The 25,114-nt window shown below is 44.2% G+C and overlaps 3 protein-coding genes across 5 annotated transcripts; 2 read left to right on the top strand and 1 right to left on the bottom strand.

Annotated features, from left to right (window-relative positions):
* The first annotated feature begins 6,664 nt into the window (after positions 1-6,664).
* Positions 6,665-13,499, top strand: runx1 (RUNX family transcription factor 1). 3 transcript variants are annotated; one of them, XM_078798148.1, is made up of 9 exons: positions 6,665-6,919; positions 7,001-7,101; positions 9,086-9,228; positions 9,310-9,420; positions 10,425-10,581; positions 10,873-10,977; positions 12,016-12,252; positions 12,540-12,686; positions 12,749-13,499. In XM_078798148.1, the coding sequence occupies exons 2-9, from the start codon at positions 7,023-7,025 to the stop codon at positions 13,279-13,281; spliced, it is 1,512 nt and encodes a 503-aa protein (XP_078654274.1). In that variant the 5' UTR covers positions 6,665-6,919; positions 7,001-7,022; the 3' UTR covers positions 13,282-13,499. The 3 variants fall into 3 exon arrangements, with proteins under 3 accessions (XP_078654274.1, XP_078654273.1, XP_057941881.2); XM_078798147.1 differs by lacking the exon at positions 6,665-6,919 and having other exon boundaries at positions 6,966-7,101; XM_058085898.2 differs by lacking the exons at positions 6,665-6,919; positions 7,001-7,101 and adding an exon at positions 8,076-8,341.
* Positions 13,500-13,688: 189 nt separating this feature from the next.
* donson (DNA replication fork stabilization factor DONSON) lies at positions 13,689-17,883 on the top strand. Its single transcript, XM_078798145.1, has 10 exons — positions 13,689-14,209; positions 14,298-14,489; positions 15,385-15,563; positions 15,646-15,721; positions 15,783-15,885; positions 15,947-16,106; positions 16,172-16,367; positions 17,168-17,237; positions 17,305-17,435; positions 17,503-17,883. Exons 1-10 carry the CDS (start codon positions 13,784-13,786, stop codon positions 17,641-17,643), a joined length of 1,674 nt encoding a protein of 557 aa, XP_078654271.1. The 5' UTR covers positions 13,689-13,783; the 3' UTR covers positions 17,644-17,883.
* Positions 17,884-18,661: 778 nt separating this feature from the next.
* Positions 18,662-24,374, bottom strand: LOC131137692 (serine/threonine-protein kinase 24-like). Its single transcript, XM_058085930.2, has 11 exons — positions 23,501-24,374; positions 22,096-22,326; positions 21,963-22,019; positions 21,787-21,895; positions 20,906-21,063; positions 20,652-20,837; positions 20,412-20,560; positions 20,216-20,339; positions 19,876-19,944; positions 19,683-19,804; positions 18,662-19,603 (listed from the first exon to the last, which is right to left on the bottom strand). Exons 1-11 carry the CDS (start codon positions 23,540-23,542, stop codon positions 19,564-19,566), a joined length of 1,287 nt encoding a protein of 428 aa, XP_057941913.2. The 5' UTR covers positions 23,543-24,374; the 3' UTR covers positions 18,662-19,563.
* Positions 24,375-25,114: the final 740 nt, after the last annotated feature.

The following is a 25,114-nucleotide window of genomic DNA, read 5'->3' as shown; positions in this document are numbered from 1 at the left end:
ATTAATATAAAAAATAATAATAAAAGAGAGAGAGTTTTCTTAAAGGGACAGGACCCCCCCTCCCCATCCATGTCAACCTGTGACCTCAGAGGGCCAACTATTTCTTGCCGTTGCGCCTGCACCTTGTCCGGTGGAGGAGCGGAGACCCGGCCGCGGTCTCCGAGTCTGGAATGTGAGCGTCTGGCCGTGGTTCACTTCTGACCTCAGCGGAAAGCATCCCATTCCCCTCCAGGCCGCCCACGTTGCTTCTGGTTGTTGATGTTTTAGCAGCTGCACGGATGCACACAGAGTGACGCGGCGGCCGCGTATTCCCGCGTTTGATGTCGTGGGAGCCCGGCGGGGGGGCAGAGCCGAGGGAACTGGGGCGGGGGAGCTTTTTCAGCACCGCAGGAAGATCAATAGCACTCTGGTGCTAATGTCTTATGCTAATTCTGCTGCAAAAAGGCTACTTTTGCTCTGCGTCCTCACCATGAAGGCATCTTCCGGTAGAAGAAGAACTTGGTGTCCAGGAAGTTGCAGCTGGGGAGGGGTCGGCACCCGGTGAGCGCTCCCAGCCAAAATGTCAACTAAAATGTCAAAATTATTTCATAAAATTCAATCAAAGAAATACATTTACGGTTTAAATTATTATAAAATTGTGACTTTTTTTTTTGCTAGAGTACAATTTTTTCTATTTTTGCTGTAATTTTAAAAATTTTATTGTGATATTTGGGCTTTATTCAAACTTTTTCCCCCAACTTATTTCACCCTAAATTTTCACAATATTCAAACGTTATTATTATTATAAAATTGCAACATTTTTTTGCCAGAGTGCAACTTTTCTTGTGAAATTTTTCTATTTTTGTTGGGTTAAAAAACTAGTTCTTAGAATTTTATTTCCTTGTGATATTTAGGCTTTATTCTTACAATATTATAATGTTTATTACAAAAATTATAATATTATTCAGGTATTATTTTTACTACATTTTCCCTACAGTACTAAAATAGGATTATATTTCTTCATCATATGACCAAATTGTTTACGTCAATTTTTTCTCGTTAGAAAATGATGTTTCTTTGAAATATTTTGACTTTATTCTTATAAAATGTCATAAAAAGACTTTAGTGATTGTTTTTTTTCCCGGATTTTTCCCATGTTAGCTTTACCGTTGCAAACATGGCAGCCGTCCATCATGGTCATCATGACATAGAATTTGGGCGATCGGCGTTTGTGGCGGTGACCGGTCCAACCACAGCTGCTCGGGAGAAGACATCTTGTGGCTTTTGTGTTCAAGCCTCACAGGAACGTCCACCCCCCCCCCCCCCCCACCCCACCCCCTGGGTTATCAAATAACCTGCACTGAAAACACAGTCTTTCTTTTTGCGGAACGAATGAATCCCGACCACAGCGGGAAGGATTGTGAAGCAGCGTGCGGTTAAGCCACTGGTGGTTTTTTTCCTCAGCCCCCCCCTCCCGACTGGATTCAAGCCAGCGCTTCAAACATTGGAGTGTACAACATAGCGTGGATTTCAGTGTACTCTATATCTCCCACGTCATCCGTCGGTGTTGATTTGCGGCCTTCCCGAGTCCTCGTAGGTCAAAGCCGGTGCTTTTCTCTGATGAATTTACATCCCAGCCGGCATTGTTGCTGTTCCCTGCCCGGTCGCGCCGTAGCGCTTGTGGTTATCTGGGGGCTCCACCTGCTGTGTGCGTGTGTTATCAGGGGGGGGCATCGCACAACAGAGGAAACTCAACAGGTCTGTTTGCGCTTGATGGATGCCAACTTGCCGTTAGCACATCATAACTCAGTTTTAAAGGCAGGGCTCTTTATGGGCCCCCAGGCGCTCCCGGCAGGTGAGAAGTCCCACTTCCTTTTCCCTGGCATTTCACCAACTTGTGCAGCACCGCTTGGAATGGCGCACACCCACCACTTTGCCGAGGTCTGGAACGTTGGTGTAGGGTTAGGATTAGGACCCTCTTCCTAACTTGTTAGTGTTAGGATTAGGACCCTCGTCCTAACTTGTTAGTGTTAGGGTTAGGATTGGGATTAGGGCGCCACACCTAACCTGTTAGTGTTAGGGTTAGGATTGGGATTAGGGCCCCAACCTTAACCTGTTAGTGTTAGGGTTAGGATTAGGATTAGGGCCCCAACCCTAACCTATTAGTATTAGGATTAGGATTAGGGCCCCAACCCTAACCTGTTAGTGTTAGGTTTAGGATTAAGGCTATAGAACTGCTCTGTTTTTGCTGCCACGTATTAAATAAAGCTTGCCTAAAACAAAAGGAAAGTCTCACATTAGAAAATCCTCAGACATCTTTTACGAAGAGCAGGTCTGAACCGGTAGGAGGTCTCGGGGAAGACCCAGGACACATTGGAGAGACTAGGTCTCTCATCTATCCTGGGAACGCCTCTCCTCCACCAGGAGGAGCTGGACCAAGTAGCCGGGCAGACTTCCCTGCTTCGGATGCTGCCCCCACAACCCCACCTGGGATAACCGGAAGAAGATGGATGGATGTGGAAATAGTACAAATTCTTAAGATCAAAGGAATGTTGTGATTGGAAAATGGGACATCTGGGAAAACTGGGAATTTTGGCAAAGTAGAATTTGTTGAATGTTTTAATGATGGAATTGTTTGGAGGATGAGAAATGTGGAATGAGTAGGAATTCTGATCCTATAGGATCAAAGGCAGTTTGTCTTATGGAAAAAGGGGAATATTGTTGAGTTATGTTTGGAAAATGTGGAATTTAGTGAAAACTAGGCATTCTGACAACATTCGGAATGGGTTTAGTCGTGTGGATCGGAGCCCAAGTTGCAGCAATGGACTTGTACCGGCGACCCCCCAGTCACCGCGTGTTCTCTTCCCGGCTGACTTCAACTCCATCAAAGTTTTGTACCGCCGCCGGCAGAAACCGCCGACAGCGAAGAGCCATCTGACGATCGATGGAGCCCGTGATCACCCGAAGCTCTCCGGATGTTCTTAATGGCCCGAATGGCGGCTCGCCGCTCTGCAAAGTCGTCCGTGCGAGGCCGCCCGAGTCCCATCGGTGCTGTGGTTAGCAAAGAAGTCATGCGGCGAGTCGCCTCACCCTTTTCCTCGCTCATCCTCACCCGATGCGCCTCGGCTGCACCCCATTTGTCCCCACTTTGTGGTTGGGAAGTCTTGTCTTCACGTGTGCGTGTGGGCCCCCTCCCATTAGCATCCTTCTATTCCGTATTGTAAATTCCCAACATTGACTGCGCCTTTTCATTTATTCATCGGCTCGTTTGGGATTTGCAGCGTCCCGACGCATCCGATTGGCTCCTTGGTACGGGTCCTTCCGCTTTAATGACTCGCCCGCCTTACATACAATCTTCTCAGGTACTTAGCATGCAAAGACGCAGCGCGTGTAGGGCGCCATCATCACCCCGCAATCGCCCCAGGCCGTGAATGGATAATGTGCCGTCCAAAATCTGTCGTCCATTTTCATCAAAGCCTTAGTGTCATTGTCCGAAAACATTCCCTACGTTTACCTTTGGACAGCAATTCCAATTTCCGCTTTTTGTACATTTCCCACCTTATGTACCATCAACTTTATTCCCATCGTACGACCACTTTATTCCCATCATACGACCACTTTATTCCCATCATACGACCACTTTATTCCCATCACACGACCACTTTATTCCCATCGTACGACCACTTTATTCCCATCATACGACCACTTTATTCCCATCGTACGACCACTTTATTCCCATCGTACGACCACTTTATTCCCATCGTACGACCACTTTATTCCCATCATACGACCACTTTATTCCCATCATACGACCATTTTATTCCCATCATACTACCACTTTATTCCCATCATACGACCACTTTATTCCCATCATACTACCACTTTATTACCATTGTACTACCACTTTATTCCCATCACACTACAACTTTATTCCCATAATATGATTACTTTATTCCCATCGTACTACCACTTTATTCCTATCATACTACCACTTTATTCCCATAATACTACAACCTTATTCCCATAATAGTACCACTTTATTCCTATCATATGATGACTTTATTCCCAAGCTAATTTTCCCAAAATGACATGATATTGTCTAAGTATTGCTATTATTAAATATCCCAACTTTGTGCCCCTAACATGAGATTACTTTATGTCAAGTCAAGATGATATGACGACATTCCCTGATCTGAACCCCCAACCAGACAAGGAAAAACTCAAAATCCATTAGGGAAAGAAGAAACTTTGAGAAGGGACCGCAGATGGGTGGAATCCCCCTTCCTGGATGTCCAGGCTGCAATGGACGTCGAGAGGCCAACATGTGACACAATGAAGTATAAACAAACATCTATAGAAAATAGCATAGCCTAATATAATAGTCCACTTCCTAGATGTAGTCCCATCAGCCGCGGTTCTTGGGATGATCATCAGCCAAAACGGGGCCCAAGAGGTGGACCACGTCCGATGTTGTCCCGTTGAGTCATGGCAAGTTCCAAAGTTCCAAATGATAAAGTGTAAAAAAAAGTCCGATTTCTTATTCTTGTAAAATGCTGACTTTTTCTTGTGACATTATAACTTTTTCCACCCAATATTTGGACTTTATTCTGGTCAAAATGACTTCATATTTCTCCATCTTTGCTGCTGTGTGTGTGTGTGTGTGTGTGTGTGTGTGTGTGTTTGCGTGTCTTGAAGCGTTCCCGGGTCCTAATGCACCTGCTCAGCCATTCAAACTGCACTAAACACCGCCGGAGGCTCCTTCATCGCCCCGCATCAATCTCTTCCCAGCGCCCCCGGTGTCACTCCACACGTGTGCTCTCACTTTGGACCCCCCCCCCCACACACACACACACAGCCAGTCCGCCTCTGTCTCATTCCTACCTTCCGCTGGCCAAAGCGCCGCCCGTGTTCTTGATGGAAGCGCTATCCCGCCATCCCTCCTTGCCCGTCCTTCATCTCCTGTGGCAGAAAATCAATGTTGAGTTTAGCGAGACGGAGGCGCGAGTCTGGCTGAATAATTCAGTCAACACACACACACACACACACACACACACACAGCCAAAGGACGTCCTTTTGCATATTTCAAGTCCTTTCCCTGCCAAAGTTGCAGCGATGGAGTGAGTGATAGGAGAAGGTGAAAGGCCAACTTCTTCCTCAAAGGAGACTAAAAGACTTCATGGCTGCCAAAGTTGCTGAACTTCTCTCATTTCAAATAGTACCATTTTTTAAAATAATTTTTCTTTTGTAAAAATGACTGATTTTTCATCATTTTAGTTGGATTTTGAAAATTAATTAATAAACAGTTTTTTAATTGTAGTTTTCTTTTTAAATCTTACGGCATTTTAATTATTATTTTCTACTATTAAATAATAATACTAATACTATTAATAGTAATACTAATTTTTTAAATTTATTATTGAATATTACTATTTTAAAATGATATTTTTTTTACATTTTAGAATGTATTTATATGTATTTAAAATTTGCATTGAAAGCACTTTTTATGCTACATAGATTGTCAATATTTTTAAAAACAAGAATCGTGTGCACATTTACATTTTTTACATTTATTTTCAAATATTACTGGTTTTAAATTCTTTTATTTGAAACTTTAGAAGTTTTTATTTGTTTAAAGTTTGTGTTTGCATTAATTTCTTTGTAAATATTACAGTTTTAAATTAGTTGTTTGTTTAGAATGAATATGCATATATTTACATTGATATTTAAGTAGATATACGTAGCCCCAATGTTAATAAGTGTGTATCGTCATCAAGCTGTGTGTGTGTGCGTGTGTGTGTGTGTGTGTGTGTGTGTGTGTGTGTGTGTGTGTGTCACTTGCGGCTCCTGCTAACCGATATGTCAGAAAATCAATTAATTACTTTTAAGCGGCAGTTAACTGCATCCGCACAATACACCCCATGAATTATAGACAAGGTGTGTGTGTGTGTGTGTGTGTGTGTGTGCACGCGCGCTTACGTTGACTGTATGTGTGTGTGAAGTGGTAATAGGCGACACGTGTGTCGCCGCTCGGGTTTGCTTGTATAGAAAAAAGCAGTAGAACGAGACGAGACCAGTGCAGCACCACGGACAGCTCCACAAAGCTGCACATAGTCCTACACATGGAAGGGTAGAACTTATTCCGAAAATACTCAAATATACAATTCCTTATTGTTGACTTATTTTGGAATACAATAGCACACCTGACATGAAAAAATGTTCTCTTAAAAGTAATGTCAAGTCCAATAAAAAAAGAGTAAATCAACCAAAACACATGAATGAATAATTACGGCTATATAAAATAATATAAAAATAATAAAAAAAGTTATAAAATTCCTGCCAAAAATGTTCAAAAATGAAAATAAGTAAATAAATATTAAGAATATTTATTTGCGATTTATCCAGTCATAAATAAATAATAAAAACATAAAAAACACATGAATAAATCATTACATTGAAATAAATAAATGAATCATTTTAATGTAAAATCTTAAATGAATAGAATAAAATAATCACAAATAAACTAACATAATTATAATAAATAATAATGAGTAAATTAATAATTTATGAATAAAAATGAAATAATATAAATTTAATTTAAATAAACACGTCATTCTAAAAAATGTAAAAAATAATACAGTCGGTTACAAAAATGTATTTTTTTTAGCTAATAAAAGAATTTGTTGGTCTCCGGTCTTCTTGTGAAGAAACCCCCATTCTGCTTTGTACAAAAGCCCGGTCCTCCCCGGGAGGCGTTAGAGAAAAGGTCTCTGGTCCTGAGCAGGCATCCCAAGTGGCGAGGAGGAGCGGGGAGAAGAAATCAGCGGCCGGCGCCCGAGGGCAAAGTGGACGCGTGTCCCCCGTGGCGGTGAGCTTCAGACCCCTTCAAACTTCAGCTTGACCGGATTCCCTTTTGATGGAGGGGGAGGGGGGGCACGGGGAGGTGAGTATAAAAACAGCCCGCTCGCGTTCCTCCGAGTGCACATGAATCTGAGTTTTGGTGATTTTTGGATATCGCCGGCAGGACTGGCGTCGAGGATCCCGGCATGAACGCGGGGGCTTTCTCTGGTTCTTGGGCCATGCTCTTGATGAGGAAAGGCCCCACAGGAAGCAGCCAGCTCTTTGGTAAAGCGCCATCTTTTTCTATACACTCTCTGAAAATGAAACGTTTTTTTTCCTTTTTTTAACATGAATTTCTTTCATATGTGAGATATATTGTTTTATAGATTGATAAAGGAAGAATGAATTCTATCTAAATGAATGAAATCTTTCATTCTGGCTTTTTCTTGGTGGTATTATTGGGAAAGTGAAATATAAATATTTCCGTGTGCGGGTCAAACAAGAAAGGAGGCGTTTGCATTTTTTATCATTCCCCTTTGGCCACGCCGCTTTGCAGGAGGCAGACTGGCATCTTCTCAAAACTCTTCCGACAGCAGCTTGAAGTCGATCAAATGTTCATAAATATATAACTTTTTCCAGATGGAACAGTTTTGGTTTTTGAAGTCAAACAAAACTAAATAAATGTGTTATTTTTAAAGAAATCCTGCTCTAATAATGCTAATAACACTTAATAAATACTTCAATTGAAGGACATTTGAGTAAAGTCAAACTATTCCAACATTAGCATGTGAAAAATATACATTAAGATGGAAAAACATTACCTTCCATCTTTATTGTGGCTTGAAGACATGGTTTCGATCTTTTACTGACCCCTATGGGCCATCACTGGTATGGCTTAGTTTTAACTTCAAGCGAGCGGCACACTTCCCGTAATTTAGCTCACCTTTTACTCTCATTGCATTGTATATAACTTATTATAAGTGTGAATACACTTGGATATAGTATAATGAAATATTATTGCGTCGTTTTTGGTGTTTTTTTGTTTTTTGGGCAAGAAAAGTGCAAGTTTGTTTCACTTTACTCGGACGGATCTCGACCTGACTGGTTAAGATCACCCCGTTGTCCCCGCCCCCTCAGGCCAATCAGCTTGCCCGATGGTCGCCTTCAGCCAATCAGGTTCCGAGTGAGCTATAATGCACTGATGACAGGCCGGCCAAAGCTAGCCCGCTGCCAGTCTGAATTGGCATTAAACGGAAACACACACGCGCGCGTGCGCTGCAGTGTTTTCAACACTTGGTCGTGTCGGAAAGCTCTTTTTTTTAATATTTATTTTGGAGGGGAGAATGTTGCCACCCTTCGGGACGGAGCTTTGAGGACTTTTATTTCACTCAAAACAAAAGCAAGTGTTGGGAGTCTACGGTTGTTTCTGTTTGTTTTTTCAATTAACTCGAAGAATTTGCCCTTCCGCCGGAAGTTTGTTGTCGACGAGCCGCACAAATGGTCTTTCTGTGGGACGCCAAATACGGTACATCATCATTTTAATGGATATTTATGTCCTTCAAGGTGACGTCATGTTCGGTTATTGTTATTATCCTAAATGATACCAAGCAATTCCATGGTTATCAATCAAATCAGGTCATATTATTCTCTTTGCTGTCGCTACATAAATAATATTTTATCATAATAATAAGATTTGCTGCAGTAATAATGTCAGAATCAAGCTAAAAATTAAATACATTAACTCTAATATAAATATTTATTATTATATTTCTTAAGACATAAATGGCAAATATGTAAAAAAAAACTTATTTAAAATTAAGTTAATAAATGAAGTTTTATATACATTTATCATATTTATTTATCGGGCATCCTCTGTCATAAAATGTCAATTTTATGTATGAATATATTTTTAATATAAATGGTTCAAAAATGTAATGGCATAAATGCTAAATATGTGTTGCACTGTAAAAGTTAACAAAAATATTAATTGTAATATTACATTTTTATAGTTGTTTTGGTGAAAATTCACATTTTCCGTGTGTGTGTGTGTGTGTGTGTGTGTGTGTCCAGCGCGTCCGGACAAACAATATACATCCTGCAAATAGTAGGGAGAGAATGAATAAAATGATGAATGTAATATTCCTGGTCTAATAAGAAAGTATGCTAACATGAAGAACTACTGCCATAAATACGTAAATATGATTTAGCATGAATGCTAGCTGTGGTATTTTTGCCTGAAGTATCTGAAAAAAAGAAATGTCTCCTCCAGACCCCTCCCTCGGCCGGCGCTACACCCCCCCTTCCACCGTGCCGGCGTCCGGGGGAAAGATGGCCGAGGCCCTCGGCGCCCGGGAGGCGGAGGGCGGGGGGGCGTCCCTGGTGGGCAAGCTGCGTCTGACCAACCACGACACGGTAGGCTGGGAGGTCCGGCACGGAGGCCGAGGCGCCGTGTGTTTCTCCGAGGCTTCACGTCAACCCTTTCCTTCTGGCCAGGTCATGGTGGAGCACCCGGGCGACTTGGTGAAGACCGACAGCCCCAACTTCCTGTGCTCCGTGCTGCCCACCCACTGGAGGTGCAACAAAACACTGCCTGTTGCCTTCAAGGTCAGAAAGCCTTGGCACTATCTCTTTGGTCAACGAGTAGATCCTTGGCACTATCTGAAGAACGAGTAGATCCTTGGCACTATCCGATGAACGAGTAGATCCTTGGCACTATCTCTTTGGTCAACGAGTAGATCCTTGGCACTATCTGAAGAACGAGTAGATCCTTGGCACTATCCGATGAACGAGTAGATCCTTGGCACTATCTCTTTGGTCAATGAGTAGATCCTTGGCACTATCTGAAGAATGAATAGATCCTTGGCACTATCTGATGAAAGATTAGATCCTTGGCACTATCTGATGAATGAGTAGATCCTTGGCACTATCTCTTTGGTGAACAAATAGATCCTTGGCACTGTTTGATGAACGAGTAGATCCTTGGCACTATCTCTTTGGTGAACAAGTAGATCCTTGGCACTGTTTGATGAATGAGTAGATCCTTGGCACTGTTTAATGAACGAGTAGATCTTTGGCACAATCTCTTTGGTGAACGAGTAGATCCTTGGCACCATCTGATGAACGAGTAGATCCTTGGCACCGTTTGATGAACAAGTACTAGATCCTTGGCACTGTTTGATGAACGAGTAGATCCTTGGCACTGTTTGATGAACTAATAGATCCTTGGCACTGTTTGATGAACGAGTAGATCCTTGGCACTGTTTGATGAACGAGTAGATCCTTGGCAATATCTCTTTGTTGAATGAGCAGATCTCTTTGTTCAATGAGTAGATCCTTGGCACTATTTCTTTGGTGAACGAGTAGATCCTTGGCATTATCTCTTTGTTGAGCGAGTAGATCTCTTTGTTCAATGAGTAGATCCTTGGCAATATCTGTTTGTTGAACGAGTAGATCTCTTTGTTCAATGAGTAGATCCTTGGCACTGCGGCTTTGTTAAATGTTCTATTATTTCTGACTTTATGGACTAAATAGCAAGTACATGTTTTTAAACAATGATTGTGTGACACACGCATGGAAAGTCTTTGACACATCAGCGTGCCGTCTTTCAGGTGGTGGCACTGGGCGAGGTCCCTGAAGGCACCATGGTGACGGTGATGGCGGGAAATGACGAGAACTACTCGGCCGAGCTTCGCAACGCCACGGCAGCCGTGAAAAACCAAGTGGCCCGATTCAACGACCTGCGCTTCGTCGGGCGCAGCGGCCGGGGTGTGTGCGCACACACACGCACACACACATACACACACACACATACACACACGCAGAGGAGGAAGTGCACGTGAATAAAGATCAGTATTCAAAGCAACTTCCTCATGGGCGCCAACCTCCTTCCTCTCTCTGCTGCGACCGTTACGCTCAGCCCTAAAGTACATGCTACATACAGTACATGTAAGGTAGTACTTGTACTACTAGTAGTAGTATTTTGTGGTGATTTGGAGTGCATGAGAAAGCGGAAGAGGAGAAGCTGGTGTGATGTTGTCTCTCTTGTCCTCCTGGCAGGGAAGAGTTTCACCCTCACCATCACCGTCTTCACCAACCCCCCCCAGGTGGCCACCTACCAGAGAGCCATCAAAATCACCGTGGACGGTCCCAGGGAGCCCCGACGTGAGTGGAACACACTAAACAGCAAACATGGAAACGTCAGCAGTCCTTTTGGAACGTGAAGAAAAAGAAAGTTAACTCATTTTACTCGCTTGAAACATTAAAGACAAACAGGACTAAAGTCATAATATTATGGCAATAAAGTCATCATATTGTGGTAGTAAAGTCACAATATTATGGGAATAAAGTAAACATATTATGGTAATAAAGTCAAAATATTATGGAAATAAGTCAAAATATTATGGGAATAAAGTCACAATATTATGGAAATAAAGTCAAAATATTATGGGAATAAAATCATATTATGGTAATAAAGTCACAATATTATGGTAATAAAGTCACAATATTATGGGAATAAAGTCACAATATTATGGGAATAAAGTCATCATATTATGGGAATAAAGTCACAATATTATAGGAATAAAGTCACAATATTATGGGAATAAAGTCTCAATATTATGGGAATAAAGTCATCATATTATGGTAATAAAGTCACAATATTATGGGAATAAATTCACAATATTATGGGAATAAATTCACAATATTATGGAAATAAAGTCATCATATTATGGGAATAAAGTCACAATATTATAGGAATAAAGTCACAATATTATGGGAATAAATTCACAATATTATGGAAATAAAGTCATCATGTAATGGGAATAAAGTCATCATATTTAAGTAAAATTTTGCAAAAAGAAACAGCAGCTGTAACTGTAGAACAATAAAGTCCAAATATGAAGGGAAAAAAGGGAAAAATGATCATTTAGCAAGAATAAAGTAGTAATATTATGAGGAAATTTTTAGTAGCATAAAGTTGAAATCAGTCCTAATATTCTGAGAAAGAAGCAAAAATAAGGTTTGGGTTCTTTCTGGAAAAAAGGCTGGTCGTAAATTCTCAGGTAGGCTAACACAAACAAGGAAGTGTGCGCGTGTGTAAAAGTGTGCGCGTGTGTAAAAGTGTGCGCGTGTGTAAAAGTGTGTGCGTGTGTAAAAGAGGAAGCGGCCATAAGTCCCATAAGCTACCCCCCCCCCCTTTAGGTCACCGCCAAAAGATGGAGGACATGAAGCCGGGGTCCTTGGCTTTCTCCGAGAGGCTGACGGAGCTGGAGCAGCTGAGGCGGAGCTCCGTGAGAGTCACACCCCCCCACCCTCATCATCATCATCATCATCATCATGCCCATCATCAGCATCATCATCATCACCATCAGGCCTCCGCCGCCAACACACGCCAGTCAGCCGCCTTCTCCAGCCCCGCCCACACGCAGGTGTCTGCTGGTAAGAACATCCCATCTATTTCTGCATTTTTTTATTTGTATTATTTATTATTTTTACTTTTTTTTTATTTTATTTGAAGTATAGAATTGTTAGTCTTATCTTCATATTTCAAATAATTGATTTCATGTTCTTTCATTTTTATCATTTGAATAGCTAATCATCAAACATTATATATTTATAAATATGATATATTTAAAATATTGTATTATAATTTTGATTGATTTGCAGTTTGATTAAAATGATAGATTTGATTTTGTAAAAGGTTTTTTATTGGCCGTCTCTGTCAGATGCTCGCCCGATGCAGTCGTCTCCATCTTGGTCCTACGACCAATCGTATCCCTACTTGGCCCAGATAGCCACGCCCAGCGTCCACTCAGCCAATCCCCTTTCACCATCTCGCTCGTCGCTTGGTGAGCTGTCCTCGCGTCTAACAGGTAAGACGCCCACGCACGCACGCATCTCGAAGGAGGAAATGTAAGACCCGATTCCCGTTCAGGTTCAGAGCTGACGTTCGGCGACCCGAGGATGACCTTGGAGCGCCCTTTCACCTCTCTGCCCTCTTTGCCGGACACACGTTTCTCCGACCCGCGCGTCCACTACCCCCCCACGGCGGCCGCCTTCACATACACGCCCCCCCACAACCCCGTCTCCAACAGCGCTCTGGGCATCACCATGGCGACGGCCATGGCGACCACGCCCAGCGGCCGCTACCACACATACCTGCCTCCGCCGTACCCGTCCAACGCGCCGCACCAGCCGCAGAACCGACCCTTTCAGTCCACCTCGCCGTACCACGTGTACTACTCGGCTGCCGCCGGCTCCTACCAGTTCTCTATGATGGCGGGGGGAGGCGGAGACTCGCGCTCCCCGCCGCCGAGGATCCTGCCGCCGTGCACCAACGCTTCCACCGGCTCGCCTCTGCTGCACCCGTCTCTGCCCAATCCCAGCGAGGGCGTGGAGGTGGAGTCCAGCCACAGCAGCTCTCCGGCCAACATGGCCGCCGCCGAGGCCGTCTGGAGGCCGTACTGACTGACCTGGACCTTTTCATCGACAAAACCAGGAGGAAACAATACAAAATAAAAGGCAGGACAGCAAGTATAAAATTTCAAAAAGTTAAATATTAAGGTGTGACAGCCTGTTCGTGTACCCCTCCCACCCACTTCTATCTATTTTTGTCATAATGACGTCATGACGCTGCCTGCTAACATGGCGTCCACCTGTCACCTGGGAATGTTGAAATACAATAAACGGTGTTTTCGTCGCTGGTTTGGTTGTTTTGCTGGTAAAACTGTGACATCTAGCGGTGGAACTTCATCACTGCATTGTCGCAGCACTTGGGACGCTTGGGCCCTTCCACTCCAGTCCAGCAGGTGGCGGTAATGCACTAATGACTAGTTGCCAACCGCCAAAAAAATAACAAGCAGACAAGGAAGCGGAAGAAGAAGAGGCGGCAAATTTGGAAGGTACCGACCTGTGGTTTGTTGACGTCTTGTCGTACAGTTTCGGTCATATATCGAGAAAGGTCGACAAAATGTCGGAAGAGTGCGGCTATTCTCCCAGCTTCAAGCGGCCTTCGGAAACCATGCGCATGCGAAGGAAAAGAGCCCGCAGCGAAGCTTTCCCCAGCCCGGGCGGTGGTCACGACGGCAGCGGTACAGGACAAACAAGCCCGTCGCCGCCTTCGTGTCCGTCCCTCCGTCCCTTCGCACCCGGTCCGCTTCTCGGCAAACTGAGCCGCTCCGCCGGCGCGGCGAAACGCAGGAACCCGTTCGCCAACATCGAGAACAGATTCGGTCTCACCCGCGACGACGGGAAAGATGACAAGATGGAGTCGACTGCGGAGGGAGTTTCGACCGCCAAAGCAGAAGATGCGGACGTGCCGACGTCTTCTCCCGAGTCTTCCCTTCAGTCTCCCCCTGGTTCCGAAGGGGGGGACGTCCAGACGCCATTGTTGAAGGTATATTTGACAAAAACATGAACATTTCTTACATTTCTAGCAAAGTTGAGCGAATGGTCAGGGTTTGACTCCCCCTCCCCGCCCCCAGGCCGTGGCTCCTGAACCCGCAACGCCCCCCCTCTGCACAGAATACCCGGCCGACTGGAGCCTGAAGACCCGCCTGCTCTTCTCGTCCTCGCTGACCTTGGCTTGGACGGAGCATCCAAAAGCTCAGGAAGAAGCGTTGGGGCTGAGCCAGCACTGCAGGACACACTTCTCCACCGTACCACACTGCCTGCAGGTACCCAAGTCATCACGCCTAAAAAAATACTATTTTAGAAATATTACTACAGTTAGTACTACATCTTCAAGACAATTTTGTTAAAAAGGAGTACACTCCAGCAGCCCAATATGTGCCCTATAGTACACTCCAGCAGCCCTGTAGTACACTCCAGCAGCCCAATGTATGCCCTGTAGTACACTCCAGCAGCCCTGTAGTACACTCCAGCAGCCCAATGTATGCCCTGTAGTACACTCCAGCAGCCCAATATATGCCCTGTAGTACACTCCAGCAGCCCAATGTATGCCCTGTAGTACACTCCAGCAACCCAATATTTGCCCTGTAGTACACTCCAGCAGCCCAATACATATATGCCCTGTAGTACACTCCAGCAGGCCGGTGTATGCCCTGTAGTACACTCCAGCAGCCCAGTGTATGCCCTGTAGTACACTCCAGCAGCCCAGTGTATGCCCTGTAGTACACTCCAGCAGCCCAGTGTATGTCCTGTAGTACACTCCAGCAGCCCAGTGTATGCCCTGTAGTACACTCCAGCAGCCCAGTGTATGCCCTGTAGTACACTCCAGCAGCCCAATGTATGCCCTGTAGTACACTCCAGCAGCCCAGTGTATGCCCTGTAGTACACTCCAGCAGCCCAATGTATGCCCTGTAGTACACTCCAGCAGCCCAGTGTATGCCCTGTAGTACACTCCAGCAGCCCAGTGTATGCCCTGTAGTACACTCCAGAAGCCCAGTGTATGCCCTGTAGTACACTCCAGCAGCCCAGTGTATGCCCTGTAGTACACTCCAGCAGCCCAGTGTATGCCCTGTAGTACACTCCAGCAGCCCAATGTATGCCCTATAGTACACTCCAGCAGCCCAGTGTATGCCCTGTAGTACACTCCTCCTCGTCTTCCAGGATGCGAGGTCGTGCGTGGATCTGCGTTGCGCCTTCCAGCAGAGTCTGATCTACTGGCAGCACCCCAGCCTGCCGTGGGTGCCGCTCTTCCCCAGGATGGACGCTGAGCGGAGGTTCGCGGGCACCAGCGCCCCCTGGGCGCACGATGCGGCGCTGCAGCAGAGCCTGATGAGCGAATGGTGAGGTGACGCCGGGGCCCGTCGGGTGAGGTGGCGCCTCTGTGAATGCCAAGGGAATGATTTGTGGCGTGCGTGGGCGCAGGTCGGCCGCCCTGTCGTCGCTGTACGGGCTCCTGAAGGCCAGGCTGTGTCCGTACTTCTACGTGTGCGCGCATCAGGTACCGCTTACTTCCTGTTCCACCGATCCCACGCACGCTAGCTAGCGTTCCTCGCTGTCAGTTCACAGTGTTGTTCAGGGCGGCCGGCGTGGGAGGTTCGAGCGGCGTCACCGCCACGATGTCCCCCACGAGCAGAGGCCTCCGAGACGCCATGGAGGCTGAAGGTGAGATGTGGCCCCCGCCCGTCTTCCTGCTTCCTGTGCTCATCAGCCATTGGTCTGTCAGGCATCCGCTTCACGTTGCCTCTAATGGAGGAAAGGAGGAAGTGCGGAGAGCCGCGGGACGAGGATGACGAAGACGACGACTGCGGTGGCGGCCTCTCCTGGCTGGAGGAAATAGGAGTGCGGGACAAGATCAGGAAGCCGGACGGCGTCTCCATGCAATTGTGTGTCCCCCGCCGCGCACCATTCCGTGTCCACCTTTCGTCCCCTAACGCTTGTCGTCCAGCAGCAAGGAGGGCCGGGCGGCCATTGTGGACCACAAGCCGGAGTCGGCGGCATGCGTGGAAGGAGCGCACGCCTTCACGCTCATCAACTTCCTCATCAACTCCAAGGGCGTGGTCGCCACGGCCGGCTCACAGGCGGGACTTCCTCCCACGCTGCTGGCCCCCCTCGCCTTCAGGGGTGCCGCCTTGCACACGCTCAAGGTACGCCACGGTTCTTCTCACGTTTATGGTCCCGCCTTAAGGGGGGCTTCTCTTGCACTTAAGATGGCGTTCTCAAATATTTCGCCTTCCCCTGCTTGCTTCTAGCCCAGCATGAAATCAATTATTTGAAATATGAAGATAAGACAAATCTTGAATACTTCAAATAAAATGAAAAAAGTAAAAAAAATAAACATGAGCCCTCGTTCTCACCAATTTTTTAATTTTTGGGGGAAAATTTATGGCTTAAGTCTCCAAATTTTTTGTCCTCCTAAGTTTGACTTTTAAAAATATTTTGTCAACTTACAAATTTATTTCCATAAATTTATTTCTTATTTTTCAACTTAATTTTCGTAAAAGGGCGACTTTATTATTGGAAATTTCTGACTTTTAAAAAATGTTCATCAATTTGATTTTTTCATCTTTAAAATGACAACTTGAAAATATTGCCAATTTTCAAAATTTTGGGATAAATTTACGACTTTTCTCATAAATTTTACTTTTTTTTTTTAAAATTGAGGACATATTTTTTTCTTGTCAACTTAGATTATTAATTAATTAGTTAATTGGTGTGCATTTTATTCTCAAACTGGACTTTTTCCCCTTGTAAATGTACTTTTGGTTCTCATTAATTGCAGACTTTACTGTAGCAAACAAGTTTTTACTGTAAATGAATGACTTGAAATTTATTTAGTAACTTTACGACTTCATTCATCATAATATGATATTTTTCCCAGTAAATTTGGGACTTGATCCTGGTAGGATTGATGTAGTCTGCTCTCTCCTTCCTTCCTTCCTTGGAGGCGCGCTGTGTGAACGTGAAGAGCCAGGTTGGTTCCACCTACCAGAACGTCAGCAGTCTGGAGATAGCAGGTAACCCGGCAGTCATTGAACGCAGCGTGGGACGATTAAGTTAGAGTTTTTTGTGGTCACCCTGAAGGACCCATCCTGCCGTCCTCCCTCCACGCCATCACCACTTTGCTGGGACCCGCCCAGAAAGGGAACTTTTCGGCTACGCTCTACACTCACACGCCGACGGCCGTCCTGAACGTCCGCGATCCCCGGCAACAGGTAGGACCATCCCTGGAACGTTTGTTCGAGTACAACACGTTTACCTTTTCACACGGGATCCGTGCAGTGCGAAAGCGGCCCGACGGACCTGTCCCAATGCGGCCTCCATCCCGCCTCCGTCAGGCAGCTGCAGCGACCCTCTGGCCTGGGAAAGTCGGCGCTCACGCAGATCACCATGAAGGACTACAGCTACGCCTGGAAGAACTGATCCTGGTGCTGCTTTTTCCTCCTATTTCCTACACATTGTGTTCTTTGGTCTTACCTTTTTATAATTATGCACATATTAGCATATTAATAAATATTTTCCTTTTATGCAGGGGTCTTCAAATGGCCTCAAACTAGGACCCACATTTTACAGTATTTTAGTCAAATATTTCAGTGACTTATTTTTGTATTTTCTAAATTCTATGAATGAATGAATAATTTATGTATTTAAAACTTTTTTTTTTACTTTTTTTCATTTAAAAACTATTAAATATTTTTTCAAATCTGTTACTGCATTTGTAAAAAAAAATATATAAAAATTAAATTTATTCTTGTTGCATTTTTGAAAATATATGAACCATTAAAAAATTGATTAGTTGTAAGTTTTATTGAATTTTTAAAATTACAAAATACATAATTTTCAAACAATTTTTCATAATTTGAGTTTGAAAATATCGTTTGCATACAAAATACATTTATATTGTTGAATTTATTTTGTATTTTTATTTTTGAAATGTTTACTCCATAAAAAAATATATAAACCATTATTCATTTTTTTAATTGCATTTACAAATGTATTTTTTTAAAACAATTTTCAATTTTTTTACATTTTTAAATAAATTTTTGCATAATGCATACATGAAAATGAAACATGAAAAGTACAGTAAATACAATATTTCATTTCGACATGGCACAGCAAAGGTGGGCTAGTATAGAAGCATATTGTTTTCAATTACTTGATTTATGTGTATTATTATTATTATGATGAAATCTATATTTTCATATTTGCGGGGCTCCCTGCACTCATAATGGTGAGGGAAGCAGAAAAGATGCGTTTAACAATAGATTTTTATTTCTTATGTCACTTTAAAAGCTTAACATTTCACTTGAAAATGATCAGACATTTACATACACACGCATATATATATGGCATTGTTGGCTTAACAACCCAGAAGGTGTCCAAACCCAGGGCCACATACAGTAGTCTTTCCCCCCATAATACCCCCCCCCCCCCCCCGCCCCCAAAGTTTATGCTACAAATATGGCATTATTTGTCCTTGAAATATTTCCATAGTATTCTCGTAAAATTGCCACTTTCTTGGGTAAAATATTTCAACAATATGCTACTAAAATGGTACTATTTGTCCTCAGAACATTTCAACTTTAAAACTATGTTATTTTTTTCCTCAAAATTAAACATTCTTGGAAAATTAAACATATTTCTTGATAGATTTTTTTTGGTCTCTTAATATTTAAACTTTATGCTTGTAAAAAAAATCTTGTTTTGCAATTTTTTTTAAATACATATTTTCTTGTTAAAGTATACTTTTAGAATGTGCCACCGGCTATAAAAAAAAAAAAGCTAAAATAAGCAGTTGCTAAAGTGCTAAAGCTAACACCTAGCCTCCGCGCCACTCGCCTATGCCGCAAAGCTGCTGTTTTTTTCTTGACGTTTATTTGCTAGCGTGGCGTATCTTGACTCAACTTTCTGTGTTGATGAAATCAAATGTAAAAACCGACCGACCCCCCCCCCTCCCACCCCCACCGTGGGAAAAGGTTCGGAGGCTGTAAAACTCCGAACGGACTTTTAAAAGCATTTGGTACAATCGGGCTGTGTCTCAAATAGAATACTTGCATCGGTACACATCCAAAAGAGTACTCCGTGTACGCCGTGTACTTCCTTCCTGACAGCGTGAGCGTTGAAGGCGAACATTCCCAAAGGGCGCGAGTGAGCCAATGGAGACACAGCAAGTGACCCCGCCCACTGACGAGGACTTTACCTGAGCTTTTTTCCATGAAGGATGCTGCTCGCCGTGAGGCGCGTGTGTGTGGTCTCTGATGGCGTCGTACGCGTGCTAGGTGGAAGTCTCCGGTCTTTGAGCTTTTTGCGAGTGTCGGTTCTTTGCACGAGAGTTCAGCTTGTTCACTGCGGCGTAAAAGGAGACGTTCTACTTGTGGAGAAACTGTGGGGGAAAAAAACAAGGGGGGGGTATTTACTGCCCAGGAAAGCCCGACGGGACCTCAAACAGGATGCGGCGGTACCTCTGAAGGCGGTGGACCATGTGAGCCACGAGGGAATCCGTAATGCCGGGGTAGGCCTCCTCGGCCCGTAGGATGGACTCCTTCAAGCGGTCGAGGACTAAGGGGTCACGGTCGGCTTTCAGCTGGGAGTCAACACAGATATGGTATCTTCCACGGACTTGAACACTTCCTGTGGATTTGAAGAGTGTGTTACCTCTGTGAATGCGGGCGAGATGACTGCGGTCAGGTTCTGTGAATAAGGCCTCTTTGGAATGTCTTTAGTCTGCAGGGCGACAGAGACGGTGAGAGGTCGTTACTTACGTTATTTTAGAGAAATCAAACTTCAGGAACAAAGCTTGGTTAAAAAAAAAAAAACGAAAAAGCTTCCAGCTCCCTGGCTCCCTCTGGTGGACAGAGGCAGCTGAATGAAACAAAATAGTTTTAAACTTGTATATTTCCTAGCTACCTTTTGGGTGTTAAGTTGCTGTGTGATGATTTTGATATTGTTTATAAGGCGACACTGTGAGTTTAGTCTTAATTCTCGTATGGGGCACCTGCTCTGCCGCCCCCGGCTGGCCCTCTCCATTCTGAAGCTTCTTCGGGTCTTTCTCCCGGATGGTGAAGATCCAGTCGTCGCTGCCGAAGTTGTTTCCGCCTGACGCCTGCCCATCCTGCTCCCTTTGTGACACATTCAAAAACAAGCGGTCAACCCCCGCACCCGCCGCTTAACGTGTCGCTAACGGCGCTTACGAATCGGACTCGTCGGAACTGGACTCTGCGGTTCTGGACTGCTGGGCCTTCCACCGTTTGTACTTGTCAACCAGCTCGGTCAAGTAGGACGTCTTCTTGGCGTGGCGGACAATCAGCTTATGCTTCAGCAGCTCTTTGGCAGTCGGCCTCTGCGGAAAAGGAAGCGGGCGAGAATTTAAAAAAAGATGGCGGAGGCACGCGTGGTGACGGGGGGGTGATTGAGGGGGGGCATATACTCACAAAACTGGGCTCTTTGTTGAGGCAAGCCTCCACAAACTCTTTGAGCGGTTTGCTGTAGTTTCCCTCCAGAGTCGGGGGGTTGTTCTTTGGGATGAGAAATAACACCTTCATGGGGTGGAGCTCCGAGTGCGGGGGCTCGCCCTTGGCCAGCTCGATGGCGGTTATGCCGAGAGACCAGATGTCAGCCTGGAACGCACACAAGAGGGGACGCCGTTTAGAAAAGTGTTCCCGGTAAGCGACCGGGTTTTCCTCACCTTGGAGTCGTACGCCGACTGCTTGATGACTTCGGGGGCCATCCAGAAAGGCGTGCCCACGAAGGTGTTGCGCTTGATCTGGGTGTCGGTGAGTTGGCCCGCCACGCCGAAATCTGCCAGCTTCACTTCGCCTTGCTCGGAGAGCAGCACGTTGGCGGCTGTGGGTGGGTGGGGGGGGGGGATTGGGGGGCATTGCATTTGGCTTTTAGTCCACAGTCAGTTCATGCTTAACGACTAGATAGGACAGCCCGGTGCTGTGAACCTAAAATATAAAAATATAAAATATTATATAAATAATATTATAAATAAATTGTAAATATTATAAATTATTTATTATACATAAATAAATAATATTATATAAAATATTAAAGATTATTTTGGGGAAAATGCAATTTATGGGAATATAATATTAAGTCAAAAATTGCCGAATGTTATTTAGGAGGAAAGTTTAAATATCCACAGTCAGTTCATGCTTAACGACTAGATAGGACAGCCTGGTGCTGTGAACCTACAAAAGGGATGTCCAAAGTGTAGCTCACAGCATTCTATAAATAAGTTTTATTGTATATGGCAAAAGTGAAAAAATCAGCAATGATTTTGATAATATTTCACTATATTAAAATATTATATAAATAATATTATAAATAAATTTTAAATATAAGTTATTTATTATAAATAAATAATATTATAATATATAAAATATTAAAGATTATTTTGGGGAAAATATGCAATTTATGGGAATAAAGTTATAATATTAAGTCAAAAATTGCCAAATGTTATTTAGGAAGAAAGTTTAAATATATTAAATATATAGAAAATGAAATGTTATGAATGTGGCTCCGGCTGGAAACTCCTATGGAGATGGAGGAATCAACTCTGACCTTTGATATCCCTGTGGATCTTCTTCTCAGAGTGCAGATACTCCAACCCCTTCAGGATCTCCCTCAGAATGGTGGCAATTTGGGTCTCGTCCAGCGCTCCTGGTTCCATCTGTCCAAGACTTTGTTTATTCAACTCTAACCTTAGGAGCATTGTGAGGGTTTCATCAAACACTCACCAGATCTAAAGCAGAGCCTCCTCCTAAATACTCCATGATGATCCATAGCTTGGTGTCCTGCCATGCCAAGGACAGGATGAAGTACAGACAGGAAATGGTGGAAGTGTGTGAGGCGTGTTGATGCGCCGCAAACCTTCAGGTAGGATCCGTAGTACTTGGTGACGAAGGGGCTGTCACACTGGCTCAGCACCGTGATCTCCTGCTGAATGTCCTCAATCTCTTCCTCGGCTTCCTCCAAGTCGATGATCTTGATGGCCACCACCTTCTGCGACCGGTTGTCGATGCCTTTGAAGACCTCGCCAAAGGAACCCTTGCCGATGCGCTCCAGCTTGGTGAAAAGCTCCTCCGGATCCACTCTGGCGTTCTGATGCGGGGAAATGTTACACCACCGTAATAGGACTTTTTGGTACAGAACCATCGGATTGGTACATTTCCCACGCGTTACACGTTAAAACTGATGGACAGGAAGTGTTTATGGAACCTACTCGGTAAACAAATGCAGCACAGACAAGCTAACAGGAGCCACGGCTAGAAATAGTGCCAAGGAAAAGAGATTAAAAACCCTTTTCTAACTTCCTGGTAGGACTGACCCACTTCCTGGTTGCACTGGTTTATTTCCTGGTAGCCCAGGCTAACTTCCTTGTCGTCAAATAGTTGTGACTGACTTCCTCATGTAGCTAACTTCCTGGTAGCACTGGCTAGCTTCCTAATAATCATGGCTAACTTCCTGGTTGCACTGGTTTATTTCCTGGTAGCCCAGGCTAACTTCCTTGTTGTCAATTAGTTGTGCCTGACTTCCTCATGTAGCTAACTTCCTGGTTGCACTGGCTAGCTTCCTTGTCGTCAATTAGTTGTGTCTGACTTCCTCATGTAGCTAACTTCCTGGTTGCACTGGCTAGCTTCCTTGTTGTCAATTAGTTGTGTCTGACTTCCTCATGTAGCTAACTTCCTGGTTGCACTGGCTAGCTTCCTAATAATCATGGCTAACTTCCTGGTTGCACAGGCTAACTTCCTTGTTGTCAATTAGTTGTGCCTGACTTCCTCATGTAGCTAACTTCCTGGTTGCACAGGCTAACTTCCTTGTTGTCAATTAGTTGTGTCTGACTTCCTCATGTAGCTAACTTCCTGGTAGAACTGGCTAGCTTCCTGGTTGCCCAGGCTAACTTCCTTGTCGGCAATTAGTTGTGCCTGACTTCCTCATGTAGCTAACTTCCTGGTAGCACTGGCTCGCTTCCTGATCATCATGGCTAACTTCCTGTTGCACTGGTTTATTTCCTGGTAGCCCAGGCTAACTTCCTTGTGTAGCTAACTTCTTGGTAGCCGTGGCTAACATCCCGCTATCCTTGGCTAAGTAGAACAATATAATAACACCTCATCACGCGACTATCAATCCGACTCTGGGTATCGATACACTCATTATTTGGATGGATCCGACTCTCCTTCGCAAACTGCGCATGAAACGTGTGTCATATTGTGCCGATGGTAACAGGCATAACAAGTCCGGTTTAAAAAAAAACGAAGAAGAAACTTTGTCCTACCTGCATACCGGGCAGGTTCCCCTGAACAGGGGGGTGGGCCATGGCGGTGATGGCTGACAGCTTCTTGCCCAAAGTACCGTCCACTGCTTGTCAGGTGACGCTTAAGTGGACACCTCGTACTGTTCAGCAGACATTACAACGTTCGAAATGAATAAGAAACATAATCATAGCATAAGGGCGCACACGCTAGCGTACGTTTGCTGGCCGTCAGGCGAGCAAGCGAGTAATAAACCCCCACCCGATTTGAACGTGTTCGAATAACGGCGGATGTGTTGGGGGTTTTGTGTTTTTTTGCTTTAATTCGGGAATACAACTTTTCTTTCTCTCGCTAAAGAGTTGTATCAGCTAGCCTTAGCCTAGCATCGTTAGCTTGCTATCGCGCTCGCTACCTAGCTTGTATGCTAGCAGTAACGGTCTCGAACGACGACAGCCGGCATGTTACATCTAATGTCCCTCAACAGGAGGACATGAGCGTCACATTATCTTGGTAGCAGTAAGCGTGCCAGTGCGTTCGCTCTCCTGCCTCACTTTAAGCCCAGAACTCCCGGCCATTTTGTCAGCGTCATGACGCCTCGCAGGGTGGTTCTGATCCGGACGACATCCCGCTATGTGTGTTTCCCACTCCGGTGCTGCTACACGCAGAACTTAAACAAAACCAAAAAGTGCAGTGATACGAATCCCTAACGTTGTCAAGTACACTGACCGCCATGTTTTATTGTTTGGATGCGTTAGAGCAGGGGTATGCAATGTGCAGCCCAGGAGCCATTCGCGGAACGAATAAAGTTGTAATTATTGGGAAATTTGGTTGCAGAAATGTGGTCAAAATATGGGAATGAAGTTATAATTACAGAAGAAAATGTACAAGATGAAAGTTGAAGATAAAAAAACAGCTATAATTTTAGGACAATAAAGACAAAAATCGATCTGTTGAATCGCTCACTGAAGTGAACTGTGTACCATTCACAGAACTCGAAAGTTGTGATTCGGATACTCAAGTCACAAGTGTGCCATATTTCATCAGGCCCTGACATGTCTTTTTTCATTTTTCCACTTAGCTAAGGGAAGCAATTCTGAGCCAAACACGATTCAGTAAAACACTCAAGTGTTGAAAGACCCGTTCATGACTCGCAGATCCGTATAGTTCACAACAGTTTGATGACTAAAAGCCCAATAGCAATGTTTCCTAGCTTCTTTTCTGTGAATTAATTGAAGAAATATGGGATAAGAGTTGAATTATAATATTTGACACCCCATTAAAGTATTACGGTTATTAAATTAATCTAAAATAATCTTTCAGCACAAAAATAACTGGGTTTGTGAAATGAGCTAGCTTAGCTTACACATTTTTGGACACACTATGGCTTCTTATGGGTTAAGCTGTAAAAGCTAGCTAGTTTCTGTAGCTGTTTTTTTTAATTATTCCTGGAAGAAATATAGTTTTAAAAAGTTGAACTGTAATATTTAATATATACCCAGTTAAAGCATTGCAATAGTTAAATTGATTTAAAATGAGGTTTTGTGGCAAAGAAATATTATTTTTGGAATGAGCTAGCTTACTTTGACACGCTGCCATTTTGGGGAAGCATCCTGGGATAGTCACATGACAAGCTCTCT

The sequence above is a fragment of the Doryrhamphus excisus genome, linkage group LG17 (assembly GCF_037039965.1).
Source record: "Doryrhamphus excisus strain RoL-2023G ecotype Guam linkage group LG17, RoL_Dexc_Guam_v1.1, whole genome shotgun sequence".
NCBI lineage: Eukaryota > Metazoa > Chordata > Actinopteri > Syngnathiformes > Syngnathidae > Doryrhamphus > Doryrhamphus excisus.
Note: the sequence above shows the minus strand (reverse complement) of the source record. Positions and strands in the feature narration are given on the sequence as shown.